This window comes from Nasonia vitripennis, chromosome 2 (assembly GCF_009193385.2).
Source record: "Nasonia vitripennis strain AsymCx chromosome 2, Nvit_psr_1.1, whole genome shotgun sequence".
NCBI classification, from domain to species: domain Eukaryota; kingdom Metazoa; phylum Arthropoda; class Insecta; order Hymenoptera; family Pteromalidae; genus Nasonia; species Nasonia vitripennis.
The window spans coordinates 5112242-5129122 of record NC_045758.1 but is presented as its reverse complement, the minus strand read 5'-3'; the positions used below and the strand labels follow the sequence as shown (position 1 = coordinate 5129122).

The 16881-nt window shown below is 34.2% G+C and overlaps 2 protein-coding genes and 1 long non-coding RNA gene across 6 annotated transcripts; 1 reads left to right on the top strand and 2 right to left on the bottom strand.

Moving 5' to 3' along the window:
• Positions 1-7: 7 nt before the first annotated feature.
• Positions 8-5900, bottom strand: LOC100121849 (dyslexia-associated protein KIAA0319). Of its 4 annotated transcripts, none has more exons than XM_001605408.6 (13): positions 5144-5900; positions 4168-4584; positions 3892-4061; positions 3420-3812; positions 3117-3342; positions 2671-3044; positions 2332-2592; positions 2065-2255; positions 1880-1979; positions 1379-1801; positions 1121-1306; positions 899-1048; positions 8-819 (listed from the first exon to the last, which is right to left on the bottom strand). In XM_001605408.6, the coding sequence occupies exons 2-12, from the start codon at positions 4578-4580 to the stop codon at positions 900-902; spliced, it is 2886 nt and encodes a 961-aa protein (XP_001605458.2). In that variant the 5' UTR covers positions 4581-4584; positions 5144-5900; the 3' UTR covers positions 8-819; position 899. The 4 variants fall into 4 exon arrangements, with proteins under 4 accessions (XP_001605458.2, XP_031779038.1, XP_008209692.1 ...); XM_031923178.2 differs by having other exon boundaries at positions 5243-5458; XM_008211470.3 differs by lacking the exon at positions 5144-5900 and adding an exon at positions 4851-5092.
• Positions 5901-7186: 1286 nt separating this feature from the next.
• LOC116416134 lies at positions 7187-9622 on the top strand. The gene is made up of 2 exons (XR_004226663.1): positions 7187-7760; positions 8038-9622. It is a non-coding gene; the product is annotated as an uncharacterized LOC116416134 (long non-coding RNA).
• A 485-nt stretch (positions 9623-10107) lies between these two features.
• Positions 10108-13909, bottom strand: LOC116416133. Its single transcript, XM_031923179.1, has 2 exons — positions 11041-13909; positions 10108-10960 (listed from the first exon to the last, which is right to left on the bottom strand). Exon 1 carries the CDS (start codon positions 13894-13896, stop codon positions 11047-11049), a length of 2850 nt encoding a protein of 949 aa, XP_031779039.1. The 5' UTR covers positions 13897-13909; the 3' UTR covers positions 10108-10960; positions 11041-11046.
• Positions 13910-16881: the final 2972 nt, after the last annotated feature.

Below are 16881 nucleotides of genomic sequence, written 5' to 3'. Positions count from 1 at the left end.
TATTCAATTTCTTAAAGACCTTTTTTTTATTACTGAACTTTTTACAATATGTATATAGTATATATTGTAGAACTTATCTATTTATAATATAACTTAATGCTTGATTCAGTTAATTATTATTCTAGAATGTTCAACTTATGAAACACCACAGTCAAATGTGTCTTAATCACAGTCTTGATGAGGCATGTGATGTTTCTACTTTGGCAATGAATTTGTGCAAAATAATGTATTATTTACGGTAGCATTCTATAACGAAATGATTTCAGCCGTCATATTTAATATGTAACTTGATAAAAATTTTGAATTACCAAAAAGAATTTATAATGGCTGTGATTTTAAAGTAGGCACATTTTAATGACATTTACAAGTTGAAAACCATTTAAAAAAATCTAACATGCATTTGTCAAAATTTAAAATAAATACAATTATTCTTGCATTTTCATATAGTATACGATTTTTCGGAATTGCACTGTGGTTAAGTATATTATCCCTTATTGTAAAAGTTTATCTTAAAAGTAAGTTGAAATAAGAAATACTCGTCAAATACAGTACGTTTTGTGTGTCAAATCACAATATTAAAATACAAGGAATTCTTGATACCTGTCCGTAAGTAGACAGCGTCTTATTTTCGTGAATTATTATACAAATGGCGCTTAGAATGTAACACGAGCTCTCAGTCGCTTTTGATCCTCTTGTCGTTTTTTTTAGGTACATCTTTGAGTGACAGCCCCTTCAATGACTAGTTGATTCTGTTCGGCCAAGCAGGCATATGTGCTGACGGCGTGCTTAAGTCATTTTATTCTTTATTTCGACAAAATTCTGAAATAAAAAATATCGTTATTTTTGTAAAAAAAAAGGATTGCCATAACGATCGGTATCCTATTTAAAGAAAATTTACCTCATGTCTTCACCCTGGAATTCGACTTTAGAAATCCGTTTCGGGATTTTCCGTTCCTCAAACTTCCATTAGTTTTACCTTTAAATTTATCAAACATTACATCGTCCGATTCTGTATCAGATTCTGATAAAACCACTTTATGGCCTGAAACTGAACAATTTTTTAAATCAATACAGGGATTGACATTTGTGTGGTTACGTATTGAAAATGGGAACTAATTACATGTTGTGCTTTCGTCTTCGGGCTCAGGCTGCAGTAACGAGTAACGGGCCGGCTTCTTTTTAGGGCGTAAGAGTCGTCGCTTTCCGTAGCATATCCTTTGACAGAAGCAAACCATTCCCCAAACGAATCCAATCCAACAAACCACGAGAGATAGCAGAGCTATGATCACATACAAAATACTCCAATCTGGAAAAAGTAAAAGAAATGTATTCGTAGCAGTAAATACAATTGAGTAAAACAACTGATAAAATACCCTACCACAATTGGATTCTCCGTTCCTAAAGTATAACTGTATAAGATTTTGCATCCAAAAAGCTTCACAAAGGCAAAGTCTAGTTTCTTGGTCACATGTACCATGCCCTGAACAGTTATTCTGACAAATAGCAGTATCCACATTTGCAACTGACAATTGCAAGATTCCAGAATCTTGTCTAAGCTTTTCCTTTAATTTATTGACTACTTCGGGCCCTGGCATCGTAGATTTACCACCCTTCTTTTCAACATAGAATACTAAAACTACTCTTCCCGAATGAGGTTCTGCTCTCAAACTGCGAACGACAATCGATGTTTCCTCGCGAAGCAGCATTTGCAGCTTAACTACCAACGAATCTTTTTGAGATTCCGTTAAAAGATGAGCTCCAATATTCAGGGTTAATTCCACTAAATTGAGAAGTTGAAGATCTGTAATAAATATATTAACGTTTAGTTATCGATTCATCGTTCATTGTCATAATTTTAATATCAGAAGCGCATCCTTACCGGGCTTAACTATGACTGATGCAGTGTCCTCACTAGTCAATCCCTGATCATCTGCAACTTTTAATCTAAAGACGTATCTTCCTGGAACTATGTCTGTTACCTGAAGAAATAAAAAAAAAATAGATTATTTGGTTGAGAATAAAAATTGAAAAAAGATTAAACGCAGTTCAATTCAAGATTCGTACCATCAAAATGGGAGATTTATCAGTTCCTTCGACAATATTTCCAATAGCCAAACTTATGGGATCTCTGGTCCATAACCATTGTTTGATTTTTAAGTCATCTGTAGATAAGGTACCATTTAAAATCAGCGCGTTAACAGGCGCAACGACCGTTTGATCTCCGCCAGCATTTGCTTTAGGAGGCGCATTTTTATCTGCAAAATGTTATCTCAAATTAGTCACGTTCCCGGAGATACAAATTCATAGGTTTTAACTTTGTAAAAATCGTACTTTGTGTAACTTTGAGCTGTATGGTATCCGAGTCTTTGTTGCCGTTATCATCAATAACTGTCAATTTAAAAGAATAATCTCCTTTTGTTAATTTTGTGACATTTGTAATAGATTCATTAGCAGCCGTAAACGCTACTTTATTATGGCCTCCAATTTGCTCCCAGTGATAAGAGACTATTTTAATATCATCTTTGCTCCGTGTTCCATTTAATAGAGCCTGTGTTTCCGGAAGTGCGATGGTGACATCGTCTCCGGCATCGGCTGCGTAGAATATAATTTCAGTTACAAAACAAAAATCATCTTAAATCCGAAATAATTTAAAAAAAAATCAAGTTGAACCTTTAGGTGGCTTATTAGTGGGCGGTTTGACAAATACATGTACTTCTGACGTCGAAGACTGTTCCGAGTCATCGGTGACCTTAAGTACAAAAGTGTACATTCCTTCTTCTAAATTTGACAACTGCAGATACGGTGTTCTCGTATTCTGCATATCGACGGCTTTATTTTCATCGGAAGGACTCTTGGTCCATTCCCAGCTAGCGATACCTCTGTCGTCCGTGCTCAAGTTGCCATTGAGCGTGAGCGTATTCTGAGGCAAATAAATTATTACGTCTTGACCCGCATTAGCACTTGGTGGATAATCGGTAATTTTTAGAACTGTTATGTTGGCCGTCGTGTAATTTGTAACATGATCCGAATCTTCAACGGTTAATCTACAAATATTGTTATGTTGTTTTTTTATATTTGTGTTATTTTGAATGGCAATTAAAAAATGTTATGCTTACTTGAAAGTGTAATTTCCAGCAATAAGATTGTCTAACTGAAGGGTTGGGGTATCAACAAGGCTTGGTTGGTATCCAATCGGACCTTGCTGTAGTTCCCAATGATAAGAGACGATTTTGTCGTCATCTTTACTAGCTGAACCATCTAACACAGCGCCAGTATTAGGCAGCTTAACAATTTGAGACGCTGGCGATATTACGGGAATCGGAGCTTGATTTAAGCGTTTAGCTAATAAATAAAAGAAATTGATTTAGCTTGTGTACTGTGCTTTGGAAAATGAAATGGTTAAGAAGTATTAAACTCACGAGGCAGCACTGTGACGTTTGCATAAGCTTCACCAAAACTGTTTGCTCCATTTACAGTGACTTTAAATTTGTACAATCCTTCTGATAAATTACTCAGTTTGACAGTCTTCTGATTCTGATCTGTCATTGTACCAGTGTGTGCCTCTGGTTGACTCAAAAGTGTCCATGCATAACTGTAATGGCCACTTACTTGTTCTTCAGATGGCACTGTAAAAGCTGACAATGTTACCTCATTCTCTGGTAAACGTACTTCTTTGGACATTGTTTTTACAAATAACTGCTTCACTGGTGGCTTAACTGAGGTTTGAGAAGCTTTCAATAAGCGTGGTTCCAGAATTTCTGGTGTGACAGCAATATCAAGATCTTGAAGCTCCTCATATGAACTGCATATACCTGCATTATACACAATGGAAAATGTTAGAAAATCTCCTCAATGATGATACAGGCAAAGCAATAGAAGAATTGTTGTTACCAGCAAGGTTTCTTTTATAGCCTCGTGCACACTCGCATGTTCTTTCAAGTTTTTTGCTGTTCTTTATGCATACTTCATTCTCTGCACAATCATCCGAAGTACTGCAACCGAGCCCAGCATTTGCTCCAAAAAATGAGAGTTCTTGCTCAGTTCCATCAGACATCATTGGGCTTAAATTAATGGATTAATCATTGTAGATAAACAGGAATCATGCGACAACAAATGTTTATCTGATTCAGATATCTTTTTGCAGGAAAAAGTAATGTAAACACATACCCAGATACATCATTTCCTTGATTCAAGAAGTCAGTCCATGCTTCATCCTCTTCAACAGGTTTCACAAGCACCATGCTAGGAGGATTGCTGTTGGCCAAATCTGGCCTATAAAGAGGTAAGCACAATTTTGATGAAAAGCACTGCACAAAGTAGCACGTCATGTTGTACATCAAAGCCACATGGCAGGTCGGTTGGCTGCAACAGGCACCTACACAGTGTCTCAAATCAGGCAGGTTGGGGTGCTTCGTAAAATCTCCCCCTGTCAAATTGCCACTCGGGGCATAGCTGGTGAAGACCATCGGGTACAAAGCTGGACATCGCAGTTGCCAGTTACCATTATCCCAGTCCGAAAACATACTGCTGCAACTTCCGAGGAAGAGCAGGTAGAGAGCTAAATGCTGCACTTTGTACATTTTTCTGCAAAAGAAAACGCAGATGTTACTCAAAACTTGACTCGCGATGAACGACAAAAGCAAGAAAATCGAAATGCCGCATTGCACGTTTAAAGCCACAAATTATTGATTTTTCTATTTTCGCGAACGATTCGATAGATTAGAATCAGACAGTTCCACGCGTGACGCATCGCAATCGCTCGCGAACAACAGAACGTATACCGGACCTCGGTCCCTTTCTATTTTTCGAGTCCTTGAGAAGTAAAAAGCGCCAGTAGCAGCAGTAAGTACCTTTTACACACTGGCATCAGGCAAAAATAAGCACAAACTCACGACAGCGTCGGCCGCATAATGGGCAGCAGCAGGCAACGCGACACAACTTCCAGCCGCCGGCGAATATACCCTCGGCATACAAATTAGCGGGCCAACGCGTTCTTTTTTTCCTCGAGTGTTGCTTTTACGTATTTTTATCGCGCGCGCGCGCGCGCGCACACGGGGCTAATCAAAACGCTCTGCCATAGGGGCCTACATTAAACACGCACTTATCACGCGCGCACTTCCTGCGGAACAGCTTTTTATCTTACGCTCTTTTTCTCTCGTGCGCTCGGCTAATTGCTCGGCCAATTACTGCGCTCTGACATCGGCTTTCTGGATATATAGGCTATGCTTTACGAGCACGTAACTAGTCGTAGCATCCTCTGCTCCACGTCGGGACGACTCGCGATGTTGACGATGATGCACTCCATCTGACAGACACCTGCAGTGCGCGAAGAGAGAGAGAGAGAGATGATGATGATGATGCAGGCCCGCGCACCTAACCTCAACAGCTGACGCGCGTCGTCTGCTCCTGCGCACTCGAACAATTGCGCGCGCGTTCGTTCCGCACTCGCGATAATAATATTCGCTACATAGATATAGGTATGTGCGGCGCGGTGCGGATATAAAAATACGCGTAATTCGTTCGCGCTTTTAAACGCTAATTCATCATTTAGACGATGAGATCGAAATAGCCGCGAGGGACTCTCGGTCGCGCGAGAGCCGACACGATGTTTATCGCGTATTTGGAATTCTTTAAATTTTCAGCTATCGCTTTATCAGACGCGCGAGGAAACACGTCGATATATGAGAGGGGCAGACTACTTCTTTTTAATTATTCGGCTAAAAATAGATTTATTGACTGAGAACAACTAATGAATGGCACGCGAACTTTAGCGGCGCGAGAAGCTAGCGTCCGACCAAAGTCGGCCCTTTTCTACTGCATTGCACAGAGAACTGCTATTTTTTCCAATATTCAGCAGCGCAGGAACTCTGTATTGTATTACTTATATTGTACACCGATGCAAACTGTGACATTATCGCGTAGAGTAAAAAGAAATAAAAAATTTTAACGACCGTCGCGTTATCAATCGAACGGAAAACCCGTAAAAAGACCGATCAAGCGTTTCGAGATAACACGTCAGAGTGTATAGTTGTACAAGTATGATACACGTTGAGTCTGTCACGGCGCGACGACTTAAGTGTTGTCGACGTTATTACGATTGCTTCGCTTAGTCACGCGCTTTTATCGATGGTATTCTGGAGGACACTACGTGTTTTATCGAAATTATTTATCTTCTCGGCGAAGAGCTTTTCTCGCTAATTAAAACTCGGATACAGAAAAAAAAAATGGCGGATAATATTTTTGGTTCACTGTGTTTTCCGTTCGTTAATTTTTAAGTTTATAGAAAAGCCGCAGCGGCTAATTAAGAAAGTCACGTACGCCGCGGCTAATTTTGTTCGATTGATCGAGCGCTGGCAGTTGCATAATTGTTAATTATACCGCTGCGGGGCAAAATATATACGTTCTCGCGGGCATAGGGCAAACAACGGGCGACAATTTTCGAAAATACGCTGTATATTGATCGTTCAAAATAAAGAGCGAGTGTACGCGGGAATCGCGAGTGCAATGAAAAGTCGACGTGCGGTGCAAGTAGAACGAGTCGGGCATGGTAAGCCGAGCGAGCGAGAGAGAGAGAGAGAGAGAGCAGTATAGGCGTTGGGAAAACAATGTGCATTGTTTGAAGCCACTCAACCTGGTTTATCAACGATTTCGAATATGTATTCTTCATTTTCAGGCGTCGCTGCATTCGATTAAGAATTCCGATATTAACCACGTTTATTTTGGACTGGCGTTTGAATGACAATACAACTGTTCATTCGATGACGCCCCGAATACTGTGTATTATATACATTGCGTAGCCGGATCTGCTCGCCGCTTTATCGCTACAGCGCGTGTACCGGAAGATACTTGTCACATTGTATTAAAAATCCGACGGATATACGAAGGTCTCGCGAATTTGCCACGGCATGGATAAAAAGTCGTCCGGCGAATCAATTATTTGCACTCGTGTTTTGCGGTGCATAAAAACAGCCTACCTATTGCTGTATATACGGATATATATGTGTTCTGCGATATTACAATTTTCAACGATAAGCAAAATCCGCGTTATTCGAGCTTCATGTCTAGCGCATACACAGAGAGATAATACGAGATACGAATCTCAGCCGTGCACTCCTCGCAATAAGGCTCTCGAGAAGATAAAAAAGTTCTTATACCGCCGCCGCGAACAGAAGGAGTATAGGAGAGCTGCACGAAGTTCACGAATAATTTGTATAAATCGTATCGGAAAAAAATTAGATAATTGCGGAATCGTTATAAAAGTTTGTAATCGCAAGTAAAAAAATTGTCAGTTTATTAGTTTATTTATAAAAAATCAAAAACTTTTTACGCCGCGAGAAAGTAGAAAAATGCGTTTTTCTTGTAAGATATTGATCTGAGAACATTGAAACCACTGCGAATCGTTTGTAAATTAATTACCGATTCTGTAAATATTGCCTTTATTGCGTTATTCGCTATAGATACTGATTAATAAATTAATTATTTTTTCGTCAACTATGCTACACCAATTCGGGCGGTTCGTGTACCATATTCCGTTCGATGATTCGAATCAGCTGTTCCTATATCGTTACGCACGTGTACTGCAGTGACTATATAATATACGACAACAACAATAAGTCGGTTTGTGCAAGTGCATCGCGGATTCAGAAGTGTGTACAGTGCAGCGATGGTCTCCTGGTGCAACGGCCTCTTCAGGGAGTATTGGCTTTCAATCTTATTCTAACTTTAATAAGTCCAGAAGTAGTGAAAGTGTAAATTACTAGGTCATAACCTACAAATTATATACTCCATCATAATATCTCTTTTATTTATTTAATAAAGTCTAGATAACAAACGGGTTTTTATACTGCAGTAGTCGATTCTTTATTGTAAATAAAGTCACTTATGGCAAAAATATTTTAATTATTAATGTTTTTATCATTTTCTATGTCTCATTTTTTGATGATTAATTTTTTGAAATCTAATCAATATTAGATATTTTTTAATAGAATTTCATGCCTAGTTCTATCACTTTTTATCATTACTTTATTACTTTTACAGTAATCTTCAATAACACCAATCAGTCTACATGCCATTAGATCATACTTGGATAGAAGAGCTTACCGTTGTAGCTACTACTGTTATAACTACAGGTATGTCCTATCGTACAAAACATTTTGAACCTTCAATGGCTAACTTATAACAAATATTAGGTGCTTCAAAACATTGTAATCAGGGTGACCAGACCTGTCGTCACTTACTATCATTATATTACAAAAAATATTAATTGAGATTACATAATAATTTCTTTGTTGATTTTTGAAATATCTGAAATCGTAAACATCTCACCACATTACTAAATAATCACATAAATAACATTTGGCCAGGTCTGGTCACCTGGCTCATTGAAATATCTTGTGCAACATACTAATTCATTTATTTTTCATCGAACGAGCAAACTGTTCCTGCATAAGTTCCTGCATCACTGATGTCTCACCGGTATCCACTCTTATTTGTGCTGCTGCGCGTATTCACTGGAGTGAAGTCTTCAATACTTATTGAATTACCTTTCGCCAAGAGTGTATCATGAAGGACATTTTCAGAACAATACATATAATATAACAAAGTGATCAAAATATTAAAATTATTAATTTTTCAGATTCGAGGCCGTCAACTTTGATGGTGTAAACAACAGTGCGACTGATGCAGTGCAGGACAGCTGGATAGCTGTTTCATCTGTTTCAAGAGTGAAGACCGCTGTGTTACAAGTGAAAGTGCGAAAGTGTTCTTAGGGGGATGAAATAGACTTAGGGATTAGAATGTGAGGGAGTAGGATTAGTTTAGAATAGTGTTATCAAAATAGGATACAGAGCGTATTATCAGATGAAAATTGAAACTCTAAGTTCATTAATTAGAATACATAATGTTTTGTTTAATAACTTTCGAAAATGTCACTGAATATTTTGTTTCAATTTTCATCTGCTCAGACTTTGGCAGGATATATGTTATTTTGCGAGTAAACTTTAGAAAAGCTAATCACAGAGGATCTGTCAGGACTAGCTTAAATAAATCTGTGTTCTGCCATATTTTTAGGTCCAGAAGGTGAAAATAGAAAATTCAACTCAAGTAATTATGACCATCTGGTCCTAAAAATACAGCAGAAAGTAAAAAAAGAACTTGTAAACGCTTAGAGATACTCCATCTCAGCAATTACAGTTGCAAAGAGAAAAACCGTGAGCAGGTGTTTAGGTGATCATAGGAACCGAATATAGATAAACGAAAATTGCCATGATAGCTATAGTTTCCTAATGATTAACATAACATCTGTACAAGTTTTTAGACCTCTAGATTAAAAACTACTTTAATAGTATTGTCATTACGTTCAACAAGTTTTGTATATCCTTAAAAAAAGTAACTACCATAGCAATTTTTATTTATCATTGTCAGTGACTTTTATCGAGGTATTTTACTTAATTTTAAAGCGTGGAAAAGCAACAATAATTTTGAACAATTATAAATAATATAAACTTAAAAATACTTCAATTTGTTAATATGCAAATAATTTATAATACTTGAAAGGAAAAATTATTGTTAAATACTAAGGTATAGCTTGAGTAACAATGCTTTTCTATACTTGAAATTATACTAGATAACAGTAATGCAAGTCTCAAAGGTTAATAGATTCTCTATAAAAAACCATCACAGAAATGTGAGTCGCAAAGTGAAAAGCACGAGTGGGTTTACAGGTAATCATCTATACAGGATAAAGTTAAATAAAAACTGCCATGGTAATTAGTTTTTAAATAATTTTTAAAACGTCTGTACAAAATTTCAGCTGTCTAGTTCAAAATTTATTGTTATTTTTTTGTCAATGGGAAGAAAGTCATAAGTCAAAATAAGCAAGAATTTTCCAGCCATTTCTATTGCTTTTGACGTACAGCTTTGAAATTTTGTAAAGATATTTCACAACTTATTAGAAAACTATTTACCTGATCAGTTTTTATTTAATTGTATCCTTTCTTTATGTTTATCCGAAGCCCTATGCTCGGCTTTTTAGTTTGAGGGGGTGATTTATTATAAAGAGAACCTCTAAAGTGCAGTGACTTATACTAATGCGTGTTCAATGTTTTCCTTTTTTTTTTACTGCTAAAAGGTACCATTAGTTAACCAGTTACCTTAGAAATTTTTCAATTATATTTAAAAATTATTAAGGATTTAGACATCCCTTGTAACAAGACTTTTGTAGGAAATCAAACTTCCAAAGTGAAAAGCCGTATGCAGGTCTCCAGGTAAAGGTACAGAGAGGATAAATTTAAATAAAAACTGATAAGCTTAATAGTTTTGTAATGAGTTGTAAAGCTTTTGTTCAAAATTTTAGAGCTCTACAATTAATGACAACTCTCAAGTATCGTAATAAGCAAGATTAACATTTCAGTCATTTCTCTTCTTTTGAACGTAGAGCTCTGAAATTTTGCACAGATGCTTTAAAACTCATTCCATAACTATTTACCTTATCAATTTTTATATAATGTTATATTTTCTTTATGTTTACCTGAAGCCCTATGTACAGCTTTTTGATTTGAGTAGGTGATTTGGTTCAAATAATTTTGTTAAAATGAATCTCTTAGCTGCACTGACTTCTCTTGGTGTGTATTCACTTTTTTTATAATTTTTCATACAGTTCACCTTAGTATTTAACAATAATTTTTTAAATCGTGAATGTTATAATTAACTAGCAAAATGAAAAGTTGAAAATTTTGTAAAATTCTAACGTAAAAACTAATTATAGCTTCATATATTAAAATACCCTCGAATTTTTTGTATGCAATCTGACGAAAAGAAGAGGAAAAAATTATGTACAATAAATATTTTTACACTACAATTAAATAAATGTATTTATTAATAATCATGCATTAATTATTTTTTAAAACAGACTGCCAGTGTTTCTTGCAATATAATTGTACATTATCTGCGACGATGATCTCTGAAAAATAATACAAGATTTTATAAAATTTCCTATGCGTTAATATTAATTGAGACATCAGTAATTCAATTTTTACTAACCGCTAGTTATACCTTGTTATCAAATTCTATGTAAATTAATATTGCTCCGTTTAGTGATGCAGCTTTATCGCTGATTCTGATAGGTTTGCTGGATTCTTCTGTGTTATCATACTTTAACCAAAATCCTTGAATGCCTCTACAACAAGCAAAATAGTGCCTTGTTGTTTGTTCTCCTAAAGGTTCTTGAAAACCAATTATTCCCATCAAAATAAATGATTGTTCTTCTATTTTTATGTGTGATACTAATTCACCTAACTTGAGTAAGCATGATCCACTATTTTTGACTGTGTCTTCAATATCAATGCATAAAATATTTTGTATTTTAAAATCTGCTATAAAAATCTTATGACCACATTTATCACATTTATCTGGTATATGAAGGTGTTTAATAATATTTTCTATATAATTTTCAGACATTATTTCTGTAGATGACATATTTATACATTTTTCATGTCGATATGATATGATGTTACACTGGTTACATTCATACTTATCAATTATGGTTGATGGCATAATTCTTTTATAAAATTCACCAATAGATTGTCTCCAACAAAACTTTTGACTTGCTGAGCCACAAAGCTTGTCGACAAATTTCACTCTCAATGAGCTTAGCTGTCTAAAGTTGAAATTCTCAACATATTTTTGAAGAATGTTGAAAAACTCTTCAGTGATTTCCTCTATTGTATAATTTGTTGGTTGAGTTATAAAATTTTGAAATTTTTGGATATTACAATAAGCTGAAGTTAATATTTCTAAAAGACTATCAAAAGGACTTGAAGTAGCAAGAATTCTTCTTTGTTTATTAATCTTATTAGATGTAGATTGATTGGAATTTTTAATAACTTGACGTTTTATAGAGGATTGTGTTGGTTTTTGTTGCAACAAATAGATATCCTCACAAGGCCTAAGAAACTTTCCTCTATTGAAATTATTTTTTGCAATTGCAGATTCTGATTTCTGAACTTTTTTATTACTCTTACTAGTGTTATTGTTTTGTTTAGTAACAGCATTTTGTTGAAAAATTTCATTATCGTGCTTATCATGCACATATTGTGATTCAACTTTTGTATTTTCATTTTCAATGGGAACCAACTTTTCAGATATTACTGCATGTGTGTGTGAGATATGATTATCATTATTATCTTGGCAAACAGAGTCTATAAATGTATTGATATTCAAACTTACTTCTTCAAAATCAACACCATCACTATCATTATTAGTGTCTAGTATACTTTCATCATCACTGCTTGAAGAGTTTTCTGAATTGTTTTCCTCTTTAGCTTTTACTCGATAATTATTAAGACCCATCCAATTTTCTTCATACTGCATGTAACTATAGTCAAAATATTTATCTTTTGTTTTTCTACTTGCTTCTGAATGAATAATCTTTCTTAAATATTCTAACTTTTCATTCTCATAATCAATATTTTTTAATAAATATTCATTTAGTCTTGGTGTTGATTCGAATTTTAGTGATAAGTATCTATCAAAGTCAACTTTATAACTATCTAATAGTGCAGTAAAATCACAGGATGAACTTGTAATGCTATTTTGTTGTATAATATTTGACCAAAGAACAAATTCCATACAAAGTTTCATCAATTCTTCGCAAAATTGTGGATTATAAAACACATTATTTTCACATGATTGATCATTTTGTGTAATCATTATTTGATTAGCTTCTATAAAAATATTCTCTATAAAGTCTTTAATGCATTTACACTTATCACAGTTAATTTTGATAACATTATCAAGGTCTACAATTTGTTTGAATTTATTCTCTATTTTTTCTAGTTCTTCATTGCTATAAAGTGTTTCCACATTTAATTCTTGTATTTGTAACTTAATAAGCTCAAAATTCTCATGTGTAATTTTACTTTGATATTGACTACTGGAGACAATGAAGATGCTTTTTAAATTGCGTTGAAAATCATCTAAATTTTGTTGTAAACTTAGTACAATAACACAGTAAAGATGAAATCTCTTTACAGATGGAAGTTGTATCCTGTTGATGCATTCCCAATATTTTATTTTGATAATCAAAAATCTGTTGTGAGTATAAATAATAACTCTCGGTAATATTTGAGCTTTCCCAGTTAAATAATCGTAACACAAAAGCAAATATTCTTCGTATGGTAAGTACTCATTAAAAACTTCATTTGCTGTAAGATAATGATGTGTGTAATAGTCCAAAACTAAAAATTTTGGAATTGCTAAGCCACTTCGTATATTTTCACCAAAGAATTTATTAAATAAGGATGTTGAGTAATCTTCAGTCGATAATTGACACAAAGGTACAAATGTATTAGACACCACTGTACCTAATGCATATAAATTTATTGGCTTGCTAACGTGTCCATCCGGCGCCATAAATGGCTTGCAAAACGTTCCTATCAGAGAAAACATATACAGAATATCTTTTCCTAAATCTTTTGAAAAATCTATTGCTTCTATCGTCCAATGTAAAACAGATAGAGGAAATGTACATATTTCTCTTATTGCAGGCTTGTAGAATACGTCTTTTCGCATTTCAATCAGTATAGATTCTTCATCTCGTTCATCTGCTAATTGAGAATCATTTATTGTGTCTTTTACTGTATCCTCTATTGTATCTAGTGCATTTGTAATATTGATTTCAGCTAATATTTTCTTGGAATTAATTTGAACATAGCGGTACAGATTTCGCACATTTATAATTTTTTTACAATCTCGTTTTTTTATGTTGTCACAAATTAATTGCCACACGGGATCACTTTCTTTCTTCAATTTTCCATTTGCGGTACAAATCTCATGTTTTCTCATTTCTTCTATCCGATCTTCATGTGGCACTAAGCATGGTTTTCCTCTTTTCCCCATTGTTATTATAATAATATTACTTATATATTGTAGTTATTTGTCGAATCAGACATAATATTAGAAGGCAATTGAAACACGTTTGAGCTGCTAGGCGATAGCTTTCATATGTCACTGGCACTTTCTCAGTCTAGCAAAGCTTGTAGATAAAAATCTCTAGCAGAATCGTATAAGTAACTAGAATAGATTAGGGGATATAACGTAAAATGATATAGGAATTTTCTTCTTATGATCACATCTGTTTGTAAACACACGAAGACTGAAGCGCGAAGTCGTATATACTGATCTAAATGCCGTAATCGTATCGACGAATAAGTTTCTTAATCATAAACGCATGCATCTATTACAATAAAAAGTATAGTTTAGTCTGTATAGTATATATAAAGGACTGCAACAGTCGCAACAGGCGCTAGCAAAAATCAACGCGTTCTCACACGAAATCCACCACGCGCATCGAGATTCCGCGAAAACGTGATCCTGCACGTAGCTATTTTGTTTTTGTTAAAAAATAGATGTATTACAAGACAAGTTTTTGTGAAGTTTTTAACAAAGAAAAGACTAAGATGTCATCTGATTCGTGGTGTGTTCTGACAACGTAATATATATAAAACAATCGACGATCAGATTTCCTGGAAAACGTTATCGCGCGAGGCAACGGTCGTTCGCGGCAAAAGTCGCATTCGTCTTTGATGACCGAAAAATGAGATATTGTATGTGTTTACTACAAAAGTTTAATAGATTATTGCATGATCAAGTATTATATGTGTTGATATCAGACAAAAAAAAACAATATGCCACGAGAAGCAGAAGTACCAGCACAATTTTTGGAAGAAAAACTAAAAGAATGGAATGTTTTTCATAAAAATGGGACATTAAAGGGCACAATTGATCCAATTTGGAATGACATAAAAAAGGCTCTAAATCTAAAAATGACTGCAAACTCTTTGTATTTAAATGTATACGGAAATAGGCATAACATTAGAACGAATTTGGAACGTTTTTTTAAAGTACCAAGTAAAAAAAGAAAAATTCAAGAATTAAGTGATATAGATCTTGATTATTGTGATGAGGAATCCCGCAATAATCCTTACAAGTGCAAAAGATTAGAATTTAAAATTGTTGCAGAAACTAGCAAAATAATTGATTTAACAACAAGGAAGAATCAGACTAAATGGGCAGAAGAAGTTAAAGACCAAATATCGGCATCACAAAACTTACCTTGCGTTTTTAATCTTAAAGATGGTTATCTAACGAAAACATCTTTTAAAATCAAAGGCTTTTGTAGTGATTGCAAAACTAGTATTGTAGGAGAAAGTGACTTTGTTAGTGCTGAAAATAAACTTTTAACTATACAAATAAAAACGTTTTCAACGCATCAAATTCCTCATAAAAACAAAAGACAGTTAACAGGTAAAAGACGGGAAGAAATAGGAAAAGAACTATTAACAAAAACTGCGACAGAATATAGAGAAGAACAGATAGAAAAATTAGATATAGATTTTGAACCTCCCGACTTAAATAAAACAGGCGCTTTGCAAAAATTAAGGGAAGAAGTTTTGGATAAAGCTGACGGTTATTTTGAATTTAAAGGTTTGTCTATTACAAATGAAAAATTCATACAAAAGTGCAGCATTAGGAAGTTATCATTGCATCCATTATATGTGTATTACTTTACAGACGCACAAATAATATTTTGGAACAAATTACAGCATAGAAACTTACCATTATCTCTCGATTCTACGGGAGGTTTAGTAAAAAAATATTTATCTTACTCCGGCAAAATTTTATTTTATTACGTACTAGTAGTTGGCTATAAGAAGAAAATCATTCCCTTACTGCAAACTATATCCAGTATACATCATGTTTTATTTATTAAAGAGTTTCTGGAAAAATGGATCGAATTTGGTGCAAAAATACCTAAAGAAATCGTAACTGATGGATCGTTAGCCTTACAAAACGGTATTTGTATTGCTTTCAACAAAATGACGTACAAGATGTACAACAATCACTGTTATCAAATGCTTATTAACTTACAACATTCATCACCAAATTGCTACTACCGTCATGACGTTGCACATTTAATTAATGCAGTACGAAAATGGAAATGTTTCGACAAATCTAATAAAGCTACAATAGATTTTTTTGTCAGAGGCTTAGGTTATCTTACACAGGTCGAAGATTTAGACGAATTTGAACAAATAGTCATATCTATTGTGATAATTTGTAACAGTACATTATCAGATGAAGGATCTGAATGTTACACTCGAAAACTGTTAATGACAAATATTTTCAAAACCTTCCAGTACAAACTTGAATTAGTTATTATATCTAGCGATGATGTAACAAATATAAGTGACGATGATGATTATGTTAACATTCCTGAAGAAGAAATGGAAGAAAATAAAGATTCTATTACTAAATATATTGATTCGATTTTCGACCGGGGAGTAGCTCTTAGTAATACTTCAGATGAGATAAGCGACAAAGTAAACTATTTATATTGTCATGAGTTTCTTAAAAATTTTAAAAATTTATGTTATACTTTTGTAACTTGGACAAACGTTATGAAAAATCATTTTAAATCTACAAATAACGCTGCATCATCTGCTCGGTCTGAAGCATTTTTTAAGAAAATCAAACAATGTGAGCGTCCAAAACAGTTACAAAAGTATATTTTGTCAGATGTAAATAGAATTAAAAAGTATGTAAGCGTTGGAAATTTATTACTTAAAAAAGAAAATAGTTATGATGTTAATGAAACAGCAATATCCATATCACCAACATTTAATCTAGAAAAACTGAAAACAAAAAGACGTTCTATAGAATCAGTTCCAATATATAATGAAATTAGTACACAAAATACTTTAGAAGAATCTTACATAAGCTTAGAGCACAGTTATTCAAAAAAGATGCCAGTAGAAAATACGTCAATTGCGGATAGTCAGAGTGATTCAAGTTTTGATAAGAATGAAATGTTAGCTTCTTCTT

Coding starts and splice junctions, on each gene's coding strand:
- LOC100121849 (XM_008211470.3), bottom strand. Junction 4,062..4,167: donor CAAGGAAATGATGTATCTGG/GTATGTGTTTAC, acceptor CATTAATTTAAG/CCCAATGATGTCTGATGGAA. Junction 1,802..1,879: donor ATCAGTCATAGTTAAGCCCG/GTAAGGATGCGC, acceptor TATTTATTACAG/ATCTTCAACTTCTCAATTTA.
- LOC116416133 (XM_031923179.1), bottom strand. CDS start 13,896: ATGGGGAAAAGAGGAAAACCATGCTTAGTGCCACATGAAGATCGGATA.